Genomic DNA, 16,908 nt, shown 5'->3' on the forward strand with positions numbered 1-16,908 from the left:
GCTTGGATATCAAGTAAGACTAAAATTGAAGCTTTATCTATCTACCGTTTCCAGTAATTCCCAGCAAGAACTAACTTTTTTTTTTTTTTTTTTTTTTTTATAGCTACAATGACGATGCATTATGCATTTATGTGTGCATTACAGATGGCGTTTCTTATTCAAACATTCCCAAGCTTTGTCTTTATTGCAATCAGTAAAACTGGTTTATTGGCAAATTATGCAAGTGTGATAACTGCATTAAAATATAAATACAACATTAAAAAGTCAACCTTTAATGATTTTTGTGTCGAAGTACAGCAAGTAAAATGACAGCTAACAGTTCGCTGAAATGCCCAAGTTGGCTTAATGAAAACCAGGAAGTAACCGTGCATATGGTCAATTAGGCCTATAAGTGTTTATATTTTTAGGATTGAAATGTTGTATTGCCATATGTAGCTTTGAGTTTGCCATATTAGTTCATTATAAATCATTAGCTATTGTTAAGGGTCATTCCATATGGTTGATGTCTGTGCTGGAATTTATTTTCAAGGATAAGTGTCCATCTATTATAATGGGTATAAGTTAATGTCTTCAGCGTTAACGTTCTTCCGCTAAGTGCGGTTTTGATTTTAACCGCTAGAGAGCCATTATGTGGCTGTACATTATGTAAAAGTTACATAATGTACCTTTAGATTTAGATTTAATTAATTTTCTTATGTTTAAACATGCAGTTTCTTTTATCATTATGTACAATGTATATAATGAACAAATAAGAAAAGACTGGTTTAATGACATTATGCCCCACAGCCTAAGCACCACTCTTCAAGCACAATGGTAACCACAAAACATTACAGAAACTCCAATAAATGTCCAACATAACTGAACATTAAACACTAACATGTCTTTCCCTTTAACGAAAAACACATAACATAACAATAATGCCTACATTTACTCTTAATGCTCTCCCTTGCACAGCTTGCTGCGATCTACGGATCTGCTGCCCAGTTAGTTATGATTCATGAAGTTTTATCAAATGATTAAACTTCCTTTTTAAATACAGTATCTTACAGAAGTGAATACACCCCTCACATCTTTTCATGTGACAACACTGAAGAAATGACACTTTGCTACAATGTAAAGTAGTGAGTGTGCAGCTTGTGTAACAGTGTAAATTTGCTGTCCCCTCAAAATAACTTAACACATAGCCATTAATGTCTAAACCGCTGGCCACAAAAGTGAGTACACCCCTAAGTGAAAATGTCCAGATTCGGCCCAAAGTGTCAATATTTTGTGTGGCCACCATTATTTTCCAGCACTGCCTTAACCCTCTTGGGCATGGAGTTCACCAGAGCTTCACAGGTTGCCACTGGAGTCCTCTTCCACTCCTCCATGACAACATCACGGAGCTGGTGAATGTTAGAGACCTTGCGCTCCTCCACCTTCCATTTGAGGATGTCCCACAGATGCTCAATAGGGTTTAGGTACCCTCAGCTTCTTTAGCAAGGCAGTGGTCGTCTTGGAGGTGTGTTTGGGGTCGTTATCATGTTGAAATACTGCCTTGCGGCCCAGTCTCCGAAGGGAGGGGATCATGCTCTGCTCATTCATGGTTCCCTCAATGAACTGTAGCTCCCCAGTGCCGACAGCACTCATGCAGCCCCAGACCATGACACTCCCACCACCATGCTTGACTGTAGGCAAGACACACTTGTCTTTGTACTCCTCACCTGGTTGCCACCACACACGCTTGACACCATCTGAACCAAATAAGTTTATCTTGGTCTCATCAGACCACAGGACATGGTTCCTTAGTCTGCTTGTCTTCAGCAAACTATTTGCGGGCTTTGTTGTGCATCATCTTTAGAAGAGGCTTCCTTCTGGGACGACAGCCATGCAGACCAATTTGATGCAGTGTGCGGCGTATGGTCTGAGCACTGACAGGCTGACCCCACACCCCCTCAACCTCTGCAGCAATGCTGGCAGCACTTATACGTCTATTTCCCAAACACAACCTCTGGATATGACACTGAGCACGTGCACTCAACTTCTTTGGTCGACCATGGCGAGGCCTGTTTTGAGTGGAACCTGTCCTGTTAAACCGCTGTATGGTCTTGGCCACCGTGCTGCAGCTCAGTTTCAGGGTCTTGGCAATCTTCTTATAGCCTACGCCATCTTTATGTAGAGCAACAATTCTTTTTTTCAAATCCTCAGAGAGTTCTTTGTCATGAGTTGCCATGTTGAACTTCCAGTGACCAGTATGAGAGAGTGAGAGCGATAACACCAAATTTAACACACCTGCTCCCCATTCACACCTGAGACCTTGTAACACTAACGAGTCACATGACACCGGGGAGAGAAAATGGCTAATTGGGCCCAATTTGGACATTTTCATTTAGGGGTGTACTCACTTTTGTGGCCAGCGGTTTAGACATTAATGGCTGTGTGTTGAGTTATTTTGAGGGGACAGCAAATTGACACTGTTATACAAGCTGTATAATCACTACTTTACATTGTAGCAAAGTGTCATTTCTTCAGTGTTGTCACATGAAAAGATATAATAAAATATTTACAAAAATGTGAGGGGTGTACTCACTTCTGTGAGATACTGTATATTAGGTTGATTGAACACAATGTTACTTTAGCTGATTGTAAAGCCCCTTTCACAAAGTGTGTTGATCCCGGAAAATTGCCGTAAATTTTCCAGAGTGCCTTCTCTGTGAACGCAAATACATCCCGGGACGGGGACCTAGTAACATTGCTGGGATCAGTCCCGGAACGCGTCCCGTGTGAACAAAAGGCAGGATCAATGCCGTAAGGGGTGTGCCGTAATGATGATGCCGAAGCTGAGATAGTTCGGCAGCTTGAGGAAGGAATGGTTCTCGATGTGCTAGTTTATGATCGAATCAGGAAAAAAAAAATGCACAAGCGTGGTTTCTCGAGAGAGAAATCACAGATCATAAGCAAACTTAAGACATTGCGGAGACATTACACCTCACATCATGATGTCACGTGTCTTTACGGGATGTGTGTGTGAAGTGTAAACGCACACACAGATTCCGGAAAATCACTGGCAGTGTGAATGAACCAACACCACATTTTGAACCAAAATCACATTATCCATGTATTTTCTGGAATCTCTGTGTGAAAGGGGCTTAATTAAACTGAACAAGAGGAAAAAATCTTTTTTTGAGCACATCTAACCTGCTAACCTTTCAATTCGACACAAGGTTCTTTGTGGTGGAAAGAGTGGAAAAGGATTAGCCTATTTAAATGTTCTTCACACTAAGAAAAAAATAATAATTTAAGAACAGTTCACTGACAGGTTCTTTCTGGAACCCAGAATGGTTCTTCTATGGATGAATCACTGTGAAAACCCCCTTTTGGAATCTTTATTTTTAAAAGTGCATAATACAACTTTTTTGTTACACTCATTAAGAAATTAAGATTTTCTTTCTTTCTTTATCCTGGGTTTTGTCCAGTTTATCTGAGGCATACTAAAATCAGCTGTCACTTTCTCAAGACTAAATTGACCTTTATTTTGGAAAGCAGTTAATCAGTACATACTTACGTAAGCATTAGCATGTATTTATAATGCGTATGAGGTGCAGGTAGACACACATCCATTCTGCCTGAACAGAGAATCTTCAGTGCTTATAATTTCTGTCCTCATGGCTTGGCAATTGGGGTTGCTTGTTTCTTTGCTTGTGGTGTTTTCCAGTGGTTTCACTGAAGGTAAGTCATATATTCAATCTTCTCTTCATCTGTGTGTACAGGCTGTAGATATATTACAAAAGTTTTTTTTTTAAAAGGGTTTGTTCACTCAAAAATGCCATTTATTACCTTTCCTGTCATTCCAAACACAATGACTTTCTTTTGTCATGAACGACACTGAAGAATGTCTTCACTTTGAAGAGTGTACTTTTTTTCATAAGGCCAAAAAAGATTTTTTTAAAAAGCACCACAAAGTTACAGTAAAAAGTAATTTGTGACTCTTTCTTTTATTTTCTGAAAATCAATAGGATAACTTTGTTTGAGGAACAGACTTAGATGTATTTGTTATTTACTTAAAATATTGCCCTGCATCATCTCACGTTTCACATCAGGGACTTTAGTTTTAAAAATGTATTAAATTGTTAAATTAGCTTTAACTAAGATTAACAAGTACTGTAGAGTATATTTATTGTTTGTTCAAGTTTACTAGTGTAGTTAACTACCTGTAGATTTAACAAATTAAATCTTATTGTAAGTGTTTTCTTTTTTGGTTTCACTAAATGTTTAGAGTATTTGTTTTGGGTTGTGAAGTTTTGGGGTCTGAAACTCACAGTACAATGATTTCTAGATCTGTGATTTCTTATTTGACTCCTTTAATAGCTGTGGTTGCATTATTAAAACTGTCTTTTTTTCTCCCCATTTTTCTTTAGCCACCACCACAAGGCGCATGGATGACTTCATCAGTGCTGTGGAGAGAACTGAAGCTGAGAATCCGGGGCTTCAGATGCTCGATGTGGTCAAAGGTTTACGTAAGGCTGCTGGCTTTGAAACCAACCTCATCAAGCATCACCTCGGGGACCTCAGTGATGCACGCGACCTTGTGACAGATCCATCAGTCATTTCGTACTTAAGCAAGGTCATTAAGCACAGCATATCACAGTTGGGCGAGGAGGAAGGTGTAGTTCTGACTTTAGATGGTTCAAATGTGGCGTTGGCCCCGATGCTCCTCGGACTTGAGGCTGGGCTGCAGTCGACCATCCAAGGCCTGTACCCTTTAACCTTGACCGAGAACCTGGTTGCCTCTTTTGTCCATCATGCCCACAATGAGCAATCCAGCATTCCTCTGGGCACTAAAGGTTTCTGGGATAGCATTAAATCCCCAAAGGTGTACACTCTCTCAGGTTTGCCCTCCTTGGCAACAGACGCCCTAATAATCGGAGGTATGGACGGGTTCATTCTTGGGTCGGAAGTTGCCACGTCAGATCTTCGTGAGCTTTCACTGAGTGACCTTCTGAAGAGTTACTACAGCCACCAGCTTAACGCCGCAGGGTTGGACGCAGCGCCCCGTCTGATTAGTCAAAATCGAAGAATGAACTTTAAAAAGCTCGTCAGCTTCTCTTTGCTGAAAAGCCAAGTGGTTCAGGCTCTAACAGTTCGTCGTAACTTAAATGAGTCTGAGAGGAAGAGGCTGGATGTTGTCGTGAACGAGGGGTTTGAGGAGTTTGTCCATGTGTATGCCGGTAATTAAACCATTTATTTATTTATTACTGACGTAAACCATTTCATACTGATTAGTTATTAAAATTTATATATTTTTAAATATACTGTATATTTATATAAATACATTTCCTTATTTTTAATATTTTTTATTATTTTTTTAATAAAATGTTTAAGATTGTTAAGACTTTTACTATTGAACATTTTTATATTAATAAAAATAAATTTCTTAATAAATATAACTATTTCATTTTTAATATAATTTGAGTTACTAAACCAATTTATTTATTACTGATGTTAACAAACGGTTTTATTTACTTATTTAAATATTTTAAATATGATTAAATTATAATTTTTTGTTTTTAATTATAAATTTAAAGCTGAGTTAGTATTTTACTGTTTTAACTGTTACATTTTATATTGTTTTATTGCTAAATTAGAAATATTTTAAAAATACCAAGTAAACCCCTTTAATTGTGACAAATCTGTCAATAGCAATTTTGACTTCTCATATTGCTTTTTTCCCCCTCCCAAGTCTGTCCCAACATCATTACGAGGTCTCAATGGGGTGCTGCAGCTTTCATCGGTTCTCCCTCCTATCTGTCTCTCCCTGTGCCTTTTCATCCACCACACATATCGACCCGCCAATCCTTGCACCACCTTTGAGCAATGTGCCAGTGAGATGCGGTCCATGCAGCGCTACCACCAGCAAACCAATGGATGGTCTGACATTGGATACAGGTTAGGAAAGTCCCAATAGGTATAAAATAATTTAAGATAACATTATGTACCATAAAACCTTGGAGATGCTTTTCATGTGCTGTACAGACTGATTGCAATTTAAATTCTTATAGCTATCATTGTTCGTCCCCCTGAAGTTTTGTTGCAGGCTCTGATGGAAACTTGTACGAAGGCCGCGGCTGGAACTGGGTGGGTGCCCACACTTACGGCTACAACTCCAGAGGCTATGGTGTCTGCTTCATTGGAGATTATACCTCCACCCTCCCCAGCAGGAGTGCGATTAACATGGTGCGGTACGACTTCACAAGCTGTGCTGTAAACGGGGGTCGACTGTCCTCATCTTACTACTTGTATGGACACAGGCAAGCTGATTCCACAGAATGCCCAGGAAACACCCTCTACCGTGAAATCCAGACATGGGAGCAGTTATATCTCTGTTTTTGTCCTACAGAGCTATTTGCCTTGATGACTGTGGCATCAACAATGATCAACTAATTGTGTCTCTGGAACACAGTACATGATGTATTACATGTATCGCTCAAAATAAATGCATAATTCTTTCAAAAATCATATCAGTTGTTTTTTTTATTACACATTACATTACAAAATCTGCATAAGAAATCCTAGATTGAAATGGCTGATATGTGAATACTCTCAGAATTAACAGAGAAATTTAATGCGCTAGACGCAGATTATCCTGAGTTTTGCATTAGTTCAAATGTGCATTAAGGTGATGGAAACAGTTTATTCACATACTGATTCAAATCAATTATTGTGTTCGTCCAATGAACACTCAGTATTGATTGTCTATCAACTCAGAAAAATAACTCTTTCTTAGCGTGTAGCAGTGATCTCATCGTAAAAGGGACATTTAAGATTTACCAGCAGGGACCAGAATCAAACTCACCTTTTTAACAAGGGGTCTACCGCTTACACTAAACCTGTTTAGTTAGTTAAATGTACAATACTTGCAATGCCTTAGTCGTTGAACAAGTGTGCGGATATGTAGTCTCAGGAGAAAGTCTGGTATCACTTTATTTTACAGTGCCATAGTTACACGTTACTACATGTACTTACTATAATAATGACAGTAAATTATGCATAATTACAAGTAACTAACCCTAAACCTAACCCTAACTGTAACTCTATAGTAAGTACATGTAGTTAATTAATAGTACTCAGTACTTATTTGAGTAATTACAATGTAATTACAGCACTGTATAATAAAGTGTAACATAAAGTCTTGATGGTTCAGCGGATGATGATGTCGAAGTTGCAATTGATGTCTTCCGTGTTGAATGAAGAAATTATAATGAACTTGTGATGTTAGCTTGACACAGTCATTGTCGAGGAAGTTACAATAGTTATAACTTGAGGCCCTTGAGTTGCAAGAAGATGAGTGGTGAGTCTGTGGATCACTTTATAATGGAACTGCATTGTCTAGCCAAGCACTGTGGATACAGAGATTTGCACGATGAGATTGTGAGAGGTAGGCTCGTCATTGGTCTGATAGACAAAAAGCTGTCAGAGCAATTACAACTTGATCTTGAACGGACTACATGCACTTTAGAACTCCTGCAATAATATAAGCCTTCTGGAAAACTTACGATGAAATGTCACTTGTTGGTGTGTTAAGCATCAATAGTGTAATATTCTCAGAATCGATCCAGAACCGTTGGAGAAATAATCGCAATGCATCGATGGATCAATTTTTTTCTCCCACCCCTAATGAGTAGCATTGTGCTAAAGCCAAGAGCAAAACCATTTTCTCTTTCAACACCTAGGTGCATTTCCCTTCCTCTCTTACCAAAGGTGAAGGAAGAATTAAAACAAATGGAACAGCAGGGGGTAATTTCTAAGGTAGAGGAGCCAATGGAATGGTGTGCTTCCATGGTCATGGTGGCAAAGCAGACAGATAAAGTGAGAATTTGCACAGATCTTACAGAAATGAACAAATCAGTAAAGAGGGAAAAACAATTCCTCCCTTCTGTGGAGAACACATTAGGACATCTTGCAGGAGCCAAAGTGTTTTCCAAGGTCAAAGCCAATGCTGGCTTTTGGCAGATTCCACTTTCAAAGGAATCCTCTTTACTCACCACCTTTATAACTCCATTTGGTCAATACTATTATAACCTTCTTTGCTTTGGAATCTCTTCTGCACCAGAGCATTTCCAAAAACACATGTCAAGAATTATTGAGGGATTGGAAGGTGTTGGTTGTCAAATGGATGACGTGCTCGTCTGTGGATCTATTCAGAGTGAAGACGACTAGAGGCTGCGAAGGGTGCTCTCAAGACTTCAGGAAGCAGGAGTCACACTCAATGGCAAATGTGAGTTTTCATCGAGGCATCAGGGGTGAGTGCAGACCCAGATAAGGTGGAGGCAATAAAAGCCATGAAACACGTAATCTCAGTGAAATGAGGCGGTTTTTGGGAATGGTCAATTTAAGTACATTTTTTTACCACATCTGACAGAGAAAACACGCTTATAGAAGTCCAACATTTGGGTCTAGGGGTCACATCAGCAAGAGCAATCAATGAGAAAATCAAAGAGGAACTGACAACACTTTCAGGTTTGGTGCTTTATGATACGAACAAGGATAAAGTTTCTGCGGATGCCTCTTCATATGGGCTGGGAGCTGTTCTCCTTCAAAAGCAAGAAGACAACATTTGGAAACTCGTGGCACATGCTTCAAAGGCTCTCAGAAATACAGAGCAGCGATATGCACAAATAGAGAAGGAGGCGGTAGCCTCCACATCCTAGCCTCCTGTGAGAGGTTTGCTGAGTTTCTTATTGGGAAAAGTTTGTGTTGTCTAGAGCTCCCATAAACAGTGCAGCAGAAAGGCTTACTAAAGAAGACATCGATCTGTATGCCAACTCCAGCGTGGCAAGTCTACCAGCTACAGAAAAATGGCTCAGATCCAAGAACACCACGACAATGATTTCATACTTCAGGATCTAAAGAAATACTGTGTGGAAGGATGGCCAAATAAATTCTCCATTGACAAAGCTCTCAAGCCTTACTTGTCATTCTCAGGAGAACTTTCTGTGCCAAATGGACTATTATTGAATAGGATCAGGATTGTCTCATGGGAAGGAAAATAAGGACACTAGTTCCTGTGATCCTGTCTCAGCTCAGTCCAAAGTGTGCAGATTAGGAAAAGCTGAAATAGAAAGAACTGACATAAAGACATAAACAGAAATTACATTTCGACCGCAGACACAAAGCACGACATGGCGCATTTGCAACCAGGTGAACATGTATGGGTCAAAGACTGTAAGGGGTACTGTTGGGTCTACTGCTGGCACACCCAGATCTTACCTCGTAGAGAGAGACTGCCAAAGGTAGATTGAGGAGAAACAGGTTTTACCTCTCACCACCTCCAAATGCTCCTTTTGTCATTTGTCATCGTTCACTGAGGGTGAGTTAATGGATTTATTTTTGGCCATTCATAACTGTTAGAGATGTGAGCATGACCCTTGAGCAGTATCTTGATTTGGTGCAGAGATGCTTTGGCTAACCTTATATGGTCGGTGGGGTGAATGACAATACCATTGCCATCATGTCACATCATCCCCAGCCCATTACAGCTCTCCTGGTACCAACCATCTCCACTCTAGTATATAAGTCCTTTCCAGAATCCTCCACAGCATACCCCAGTTCTTGAGTCTAGTCCAGAGCCTGTTCAATCCTCCAAGCTCAGTCAAAGGTGCATATTAACCTCAGCCCAAAGAAGAAGGCTGAGGAAGAAGAAACAGTCCTCAGCCCCTGAGCACACTCCAGTGTCAGCTCCAGTCCTTGAACACAGTCCAGTGTCTGCTCCAGCCCCTGAGCACAGTCCAGTGTTGACTCCAGCCCGATTCCGCTCCAGTGTTTAGCCAGGAGTCTGCTCCAGAGTTCTGCCAGGAGCCTATTTAATTTCCTTGCACTTAGTCAGGAACTTGCACTAGTCCTAGAGCTCAGCACAGTACAGTACCTGCTATAACCCCAGAGTCCATGAGCTACTAACCATGACACCGCCATGGCCCTCTGAGCTACCTACACTGTCATAGTTCCCTGAGCTACCTTCACCATTATGGCTCCCTGAGCTGCCGGCACCTCCTTGATTCCCTTGGTTGCCGGTGCCGTCCTGGAGGTTTCCTGACCTGCTCGTATCTACCTGCCACAACTTCAGGATGCCCACCCTCCCTCCCTGGTTGGATTATGTTTCTTGCTGGGTCGCACCTTCCGGAACTGGGGAGTATTGTCACGATCTCTAGTCACCATGCCTGTCACCACAGCACACTACATCTCCCATAATCCTCTCTGGCTACTACCTGAGCACACTCCACAATCACCACACCTCCCTGCCATCATCCTTGTCAGCTTCTCTCCAAAAAAGCCAGCATCACTCACTCTCCTTGTTCTGGTCTCGTCTAACACTATGGTGCATTACTTACCCGACTCCTACTTGTGTTCATGCCTGTTGTCAGTCAGTCATCCGTCTGTCTTCTTCAGTCCTCATCTTCAGCTAATCGGATCCACACTGCTCCTGTAAAGGAAAGAGACTTTATTTTCAATCAAGTGCTGATCTGCACTTGACTGCTGTTACTTACCTGTGTGCTTCAGCTGATCTTTCTGTTTGCCTGATAATAAACATTCTGAACTGTTATCTTGGTGTTCTCCTCTTCTGTTGCTGAAACATAATACATTCGCCTTGTTGCCCTTATCACGTGGCCTACCAGCATAAGTGTTGTCACTTCACTGCCATCCACAAATCCTCTCCCATGGCCTCATGGGACAGTAATGTGTTCATCATATGTACACTTCAGAATCTTGCTGGAAGAAGTAGGCCATCCAGGGTTTTTTGTAGCTTATGAATACTGTGAATTCGGACATCCTCTGCCTTCCCGAAGATACTCCAAATCCTTTGAACTGTCTGGGGATAGAGCATCAGGATGGCTTCTGAGGCTCAGGATCCAGCGTTATCTTAGGATGGTAACACTGGTGCTTAGGAGTGGGGAAGTGCTTGGTGGAGTGAGAGCACTGTTGAGGCTCAGGCACTGGTTTGGGTTGAGCGGTCGCAGGCGCTGGTTTCGCGGGCTGCTGAGTCGGCATGCTTTTCTGGCGACTTAAAGCAGCTGCAGAGCTGGAGCTCTTTGACAAGAAGTGACGCATTGCCTGCAAAGACTTCTGTGCTGCAGTGAAACACTTGGCAAGACTGTCTACCGCAGGGCCGAAGAGACCAGTGGTGAAGACTGGTGAGTCGAAGAAGGCAGCCTTGTCTGTGTCCTTGATCTCCGTCAAGTTGAGCCATACATGGCGTTCCAATACCACTAAGCTGGCCATGGCTCTGTCGATAGCCTGAGCGGTGGTCTTTGTGGCGCACAGGGCCAGATCTGTAGTGCTGCGCAAGTCCCTGAATGCGTCTGGGTCTGACTCATCCATATACTGGAAGAGTTTGGCCTGAAAAACCTGGAGGACTGCCATGGTGTGAAGGGCAGAGCCCGCCTGGCCAGCTGACGCATAGGCCCGACTGGAGAGGGCTGAAGTGGTCCTGCAGGGCTTGGATGGGTGAGCGACTTTAGCCTTCCATCCAAACGCAGTGGGCAGACACAGGTGCGCAGCCACAGATTCATTTTTTTTTCTCCTCTACATGTCCAACATAACTGAACATGGAACACTAAAATGTATTTCCCTTTACTGAAATAACACTTCATGCCTAAATGTACTCTCCTAATGCACTCCCTTGTAAAGCATACTGGGATCTACAGTTCCACTGTCCTGTTAGTTATGCCAACAAAAGTGATTCATGTTTTTTAACATAAATTAATTAAGTAGACTTCAGTTTTAAATATATTAGGCTGATTGAATACAATGAAATTAAGTGGTTACAAAATGTACAAAAATCGTGTTACTTTAGCTCATTTTAATGAATTAAACTAAACAGAAAGCAAAAATCTTTTTTTTTTTTTTTAAAGTGGGAAACTTTCCTTTCCACAAAAGGTTCTTTATAGTGGTAAAAGGATTATTAAAATGCTTTTCAAACTAAGATAAAAATTGTTAATTTAAGAATGGTTCACTGAAGGGTTCTTTCTGGAACCCAAATCGTTCTTCTATGGAATTACTGATATATAGTATATATACACACACAGTGCTTAACCAATTTATTAGACCACCACCCAATGTAAGGATTGTGCCACAGCTGCCCTAAACTAACAGTATTGGTGATAACCAAAATAATTTTTTTATGTTTCTGTAATGGTTATTTCCACACCAGTATGTGTGAGCTCTTTAGTCACAGTATAGTGTTTCTAATGCTAAAATATAATTATTACTGAGATTTAATAGATTCAAAGATAGATTGCACAAACGTTTCATCAAAAGCAAGCCTTTGGGAACTACTAGAAACTATTTGGAAGTCAATAACAACAGAGACTGTGGAAAAGTACACAAAAACAATTCCAGCAAGAATGCAAGCAGTTATCAAGGCCAAAGGAGGCCATACAAAATAAAAATAAAATATATAATTTTTTGGTTATTACATGTGAATAAAGACTATTAAGTTGTTTCAGTTTGTTATTTGCTTAATAAATTACAATTACATTTTTAGTTTTAAACAAGTTTTTGACAGTTTCCCCATAATATTTGTGTGGTCTAATAAATCTGTTAATTTTTATGAGTACATAATACACCTTGTTTGTTACGTCCATTAAGAAATTAAGATTCTTGACATATTTCTTTCTTTATCATGGGTTTTGTCCAGTTTATCTGAGGCATACTGAAATCAGCTGTCACTTTCTCAAGCCTAAATCGACCTTTATTTTGGAAAGCAGTTAATCAGTAAATACTTACGTAAGCATTAGCATGTATTTATAATGCGTATGAGGTGCAGGTAGACACACATCCATTCTGCCTGAACAGAGAATCTTCAGTGCTTATAATTTCTGTCCTCATGGCTTGGCACTTGGGGTTTCTAGTTTCTTGGCTTGTGGTGTTTTCCAGTGGCTTCACTGAAGGTAAGTCATATATTCAATCTTCTAGTCACTTTACTGAATAATTACTGGTCATTTACTCTTCCAAACAGAAGACGTTCTTTCATCATGAACCAAACTTTGAAGAATGTCTCCATTTTGAAGTTTATTAATATTATTATTAATAATAGGGCCAAAAATGGTTAAAAAAAAACACCATGAAAATACAGAAAAAGTAATTTATGTGACTCTTGAGTTATGTTCCAAGTCTACTTAAGCTGAACAATTGCTTTGTTTGAGCAATAGAGTGAAATGTGTTTGTTATTTACTTAACATATCGCCCTGCGTCAACGCAGGTTTAATACATTAATTTCAGGTATGTCAGTTTCACAATACTCTCTATTTTAAGGTAACACTTTACAATAACATCCCATTGATTAATTTTAGTTAATGCATTAGCTAACATGAACTAACAATGAACAATATATTTATTGTTAGTAATGTTGTTAATGTTAATAAAAATACAGTACTTCATTGTTTGTTCGGGTTACTTCACATTAACTAATGTTAACTGATACAACTTGATTTTAAAAAACTGTATTAGTAGATTTTGAAATTAGCATTATCTAAGATTAACAAATGCTGTAGAAGTTCTGTCCATTGTTTGTTCATGTTTTTTAGTGTTTTTAACAAATGAAAACTTATTGTAAAGTGTTACAGATTTTACTCCTTGGTTTCTGTAAAAGTTTGGGGTATTTCTTTTTGGATTGGGGAGGAGGTTTTGTTTTCTGGAAGTCACAGCTCACAGTATTTTTTGATATTTGATTCCTCATGATAGGATTCCTTTAATAGCTGTGGTTGAATACTGTTACTATTTTAAATTTCCATGTTTTCTTTAGCCACCACCACAAGGCGCATGGATGACTTCATCAGTGCTGTGGAGAGAACTGAAGCTGAGAATCCGGGGCTTCAGATGCTCGATGTGGTCAAAGGTTTACGTAAGGCTGCTGGCTTTGAAACCAACCTCATCAAGCATCACCTCGGGGACCTCAGTGATGCACGCGACCTTGTGACAGATCCATCAGTCATTTCGTACTTAAGCAAGGTCATTAAGCACAGCATATCACAGTTGGGCGAGGAGGAAGGTGTAGTTCTGACTTTAGATGGTTCAAATGTGGCGTTGGCCCCGATGCTCCTCGGACTTGAGGCTGCGCTGCAGTCGACCATCCAAGGCCTGTACCCTTTAACCTTTGACCGAGAACCTGGTTGCCTCTTTTGTCCATCATGCCCACAATGAGCAATCCAGCATTCCTCTGGGCACTAAAGGTTTCTGGGATAGCATTAAATCCCCAAAGGTGTACACTCTCTCTGGTTTGCCCTCCTTGGCAACAGACGCCCTAATAATCGGAGGTATGGACGGGTTCATTCTTGGGTCGGAAGTTGCCACGTCAGATCTTCGTGAGCTTTCACTGAGTGACCTTCTGAAGAGTTACTACAGCCACCAGCTTAACGCCGCAGGGTTGGACGCAGCGCCCCGTCTGATTAGTCAAAATCGAAGAAAGAACTTTAAAAAGCTCGTCAGCTTCTCTTTGCTGAAAAGCCAAGTGGTTCAGGCTCTAACAGTTCGTCGTAACTTAAATGAGTCTGAGAGGAAGAGGCTGGATGTTGTCGTGAACGAGGGGTTTGAGGAGTTTGTCCATGTGTATGCCGGTAATTAAACCATTTATTTATTTATTACTGACGTAAACCATTTCATACTGATTAGTTATTAAAATTTATATATATATTTTTTAAATATACTGCATATTTATATAAATACATTTCCTTATTTTTTTTACAATTTATTTTTTTAATCAAATTTTTAAGATTATTTTAGAATTTTAAGTTTTCTCACAGAAGCTGAAATAATTAAACTTACCATTTTCATGGCGGATTGTAATCCAGAAATGTCCAAATGACTGGTCATACTTCCAAGACGTAGAATCTATGATTCCGAAGTACAGTATCCACACCGATGTGGTGACTGACACCAAACATTAGATTCATCCGCACGGAGTCGTGCCGATGCACAACGCACGTAACGATAATAATTACGCATATGACTGCAATTGCAGGTTTCAAACAGAGATGGCGACAAAGAGGCAAAATTTATGGACTGCAGCTTTAAGCATTTTACTGTTTTAACTGTTACATTTTATATTCCTTTATTGTTAAATTAAAAGTATTTTAATAATATAATTTATGCACTACCAAGTAAACCACTTTATAAACAAATTTGCAATCGGAAATGTTGTGTTCTCACATTGTTTTCCCCCTCCCAAGTCTGTCCCAACATCATTACGAGGTCTCAATGGGGTGCTGCAGCTTTCATCGGTTCTCCCTCCTATCTGTCTCTCCCTGTGCCGTACCTTTTCATCCACCACACATATCAACCCTCCAAGCCTTGCACCACCTTTGAGCAATGTGCCAGTGAGATGCGGTCCATGCAGCGCTACCACCAGCAAACCAATGGATGGTCTGACATTGGATACAGGTTAGGAAAGTCCCAATGGATATAAAAATAATTTAAGATAACATTCAATACCATAAACCCTTGGAAATGCTTTTCATGTGCTGTACAGACTGACTGCAATTTAATTTCTTATAGCTATCATTGTTCAAGGGTTAGTTCACCCAAAAATTAAAATTCTGTCATTTATTACTCACCCTCATATCGTTCCACATCCATAAGATCTTCATTCGTCTCAAGGACACAAATGAATATATTTTTAATGAAATCTGAGAGCCTTCTTTCCCTCCATAGAAATCCAACGCAACTACCACTTTCAAGGTCCAGAAGGTTAGTAAAGACATTATTGAAGTACTCCATGTGACTCCAGTGGTTTAACCTCAGTTTTATAAAGCATGTGAGTGCTTTGTGCAAAAAAACATAATTTACCACGTTATTTACGAAAATATTGATCTGCAGCGCGCATTCACGAGAGCATCATAACACTTGCGTGTTTTGTTCACGTGAGAGCTGACGTTGTTGTGTGAATGTGCTTTGGATAATATTATTTTGTAAATAATTTTTTTTTTTTTTTGTGCAAACAAAGCACAAAGCTTCATAAAATTGAGGTTAAACCACTGGAGTCACATGGAGTACTTTAATGATGTCTTTCCTACCTTTCTGGACCTTGAAAGTGGTAGTTGCATTGGATCTCTATGGAGGGACAGAAACCTCTCGAATTTCATTAAAAATATCTTCATGTGTGTTCTGAAGTTGAACAAAAGTATGGAAAAGTCTTACGGATGTGGAACAACACGAGGGTGAATAAGTACTGACAGAATTTTCTTTTTTTGGGTCAACTAACCCTTTCATCCCCCTGAAGTTTTGTTGCAGGCTCTGATGGAAACTTGTACGAAGGCCGCGGCTGGAACTGGGTGGGTGCCCACACTTACGGCTACAACTCCAGAGGGTATGGCGTCTCCTTCATTGGAGATTATACCTCCACCCTCCCCGTCACGAGTGCGATGAACATGGTGCGGTACGACTTCACAAGCTGTGCTGTAAACGGAGGTCGACTGTCCTCATCTTACTCCTTGTATGGACACAGGCAAGCCACTTCCACAGACTGCCCAGGAAACGCCTTCTACCGTCAAATCCAGACATGGGAGCGTTACCAGGTAAAAAAAAAAAAAAAAAAAAGATTAATGGGATTTAATGATCTTATTGGGTTCTGACTGCTCAGAATGTATTGCTGCCCTAACAGTTATATCTCTGTTTTTGTCCTACAGAGCTATTTGCCTTGATGACTGTGGCATCAACTAATTGTGTCTCTGGAACACAGTACATGATGTATTACATGTATCGCTCAAAATAAATGCATAATTCTTTCAAAAATCATATCAGTTGTTTTATTTATTTTTTGTTAGACATTACATTACAATTTAATCAAATTATTAAGGGCAAATCAGCAAAATCTAATTTGTCTTAAATACTTTTGGTCCAATGCAAAGTGCCTTTACAAAGATATAATGTTTAATGTTT

General features: G+C 40.0%; 1 protein-coding gene and 1 pseudogene across 1 annotated transcript; both read left to right on the top strand.

Moving 5' to 3' along the window:
- The first annotated feature begins 3,590 nt into the window (after positions 1 to 3,590).
- On the top strand, positions 3,591 to 6,445 carry LOC127509813 (N-acetylmuramoyl-L-alanine amidase-like; annotated as a pseudogene).
- Positions 6,446 to 12,794: 6,349 nt separating this feature from the next.
- Positions 12,795 to 16,764, top strand: LOC127509814 (N-acetylmuramoyl-L-alanine amidase). Its single transcript, XM_051888811.1, is given in 6 exon segments — positions 12,795 to 12,923; positions 13,778 to 14,127; positions 14,129 to 14,588; positions 15,201 to 15,411; positions 16,250 to 16,544; positions 16,656 to 16,764. Coding segments are annotated over 6 exon segments (1,395 nt in total). The 5' UTR covers positions 12,795 to 12,859; the 3' UTR covers positions 16,671 to 16,764.
- Positions 16,765 to 16,908: the final 144 nt, after the last annotated feature.

This window comes from Ctenopharyngodon idella, chromosome 3 (genome assembly GCF_019924925.1).
Source record: "Ctenopharyngodon idella isolate HZGC_01 chromosome 3, HZGC01, whole genome shotgun sequence".
NCBI classification, from domain to species: domain Eukaryota; kingdom Metazoa; phylum Chordata; class Actinopteri; order Cypriniformes; family Xenocyprididae; genus Ctenopharyngodon; species Ctenopharyngodon idella.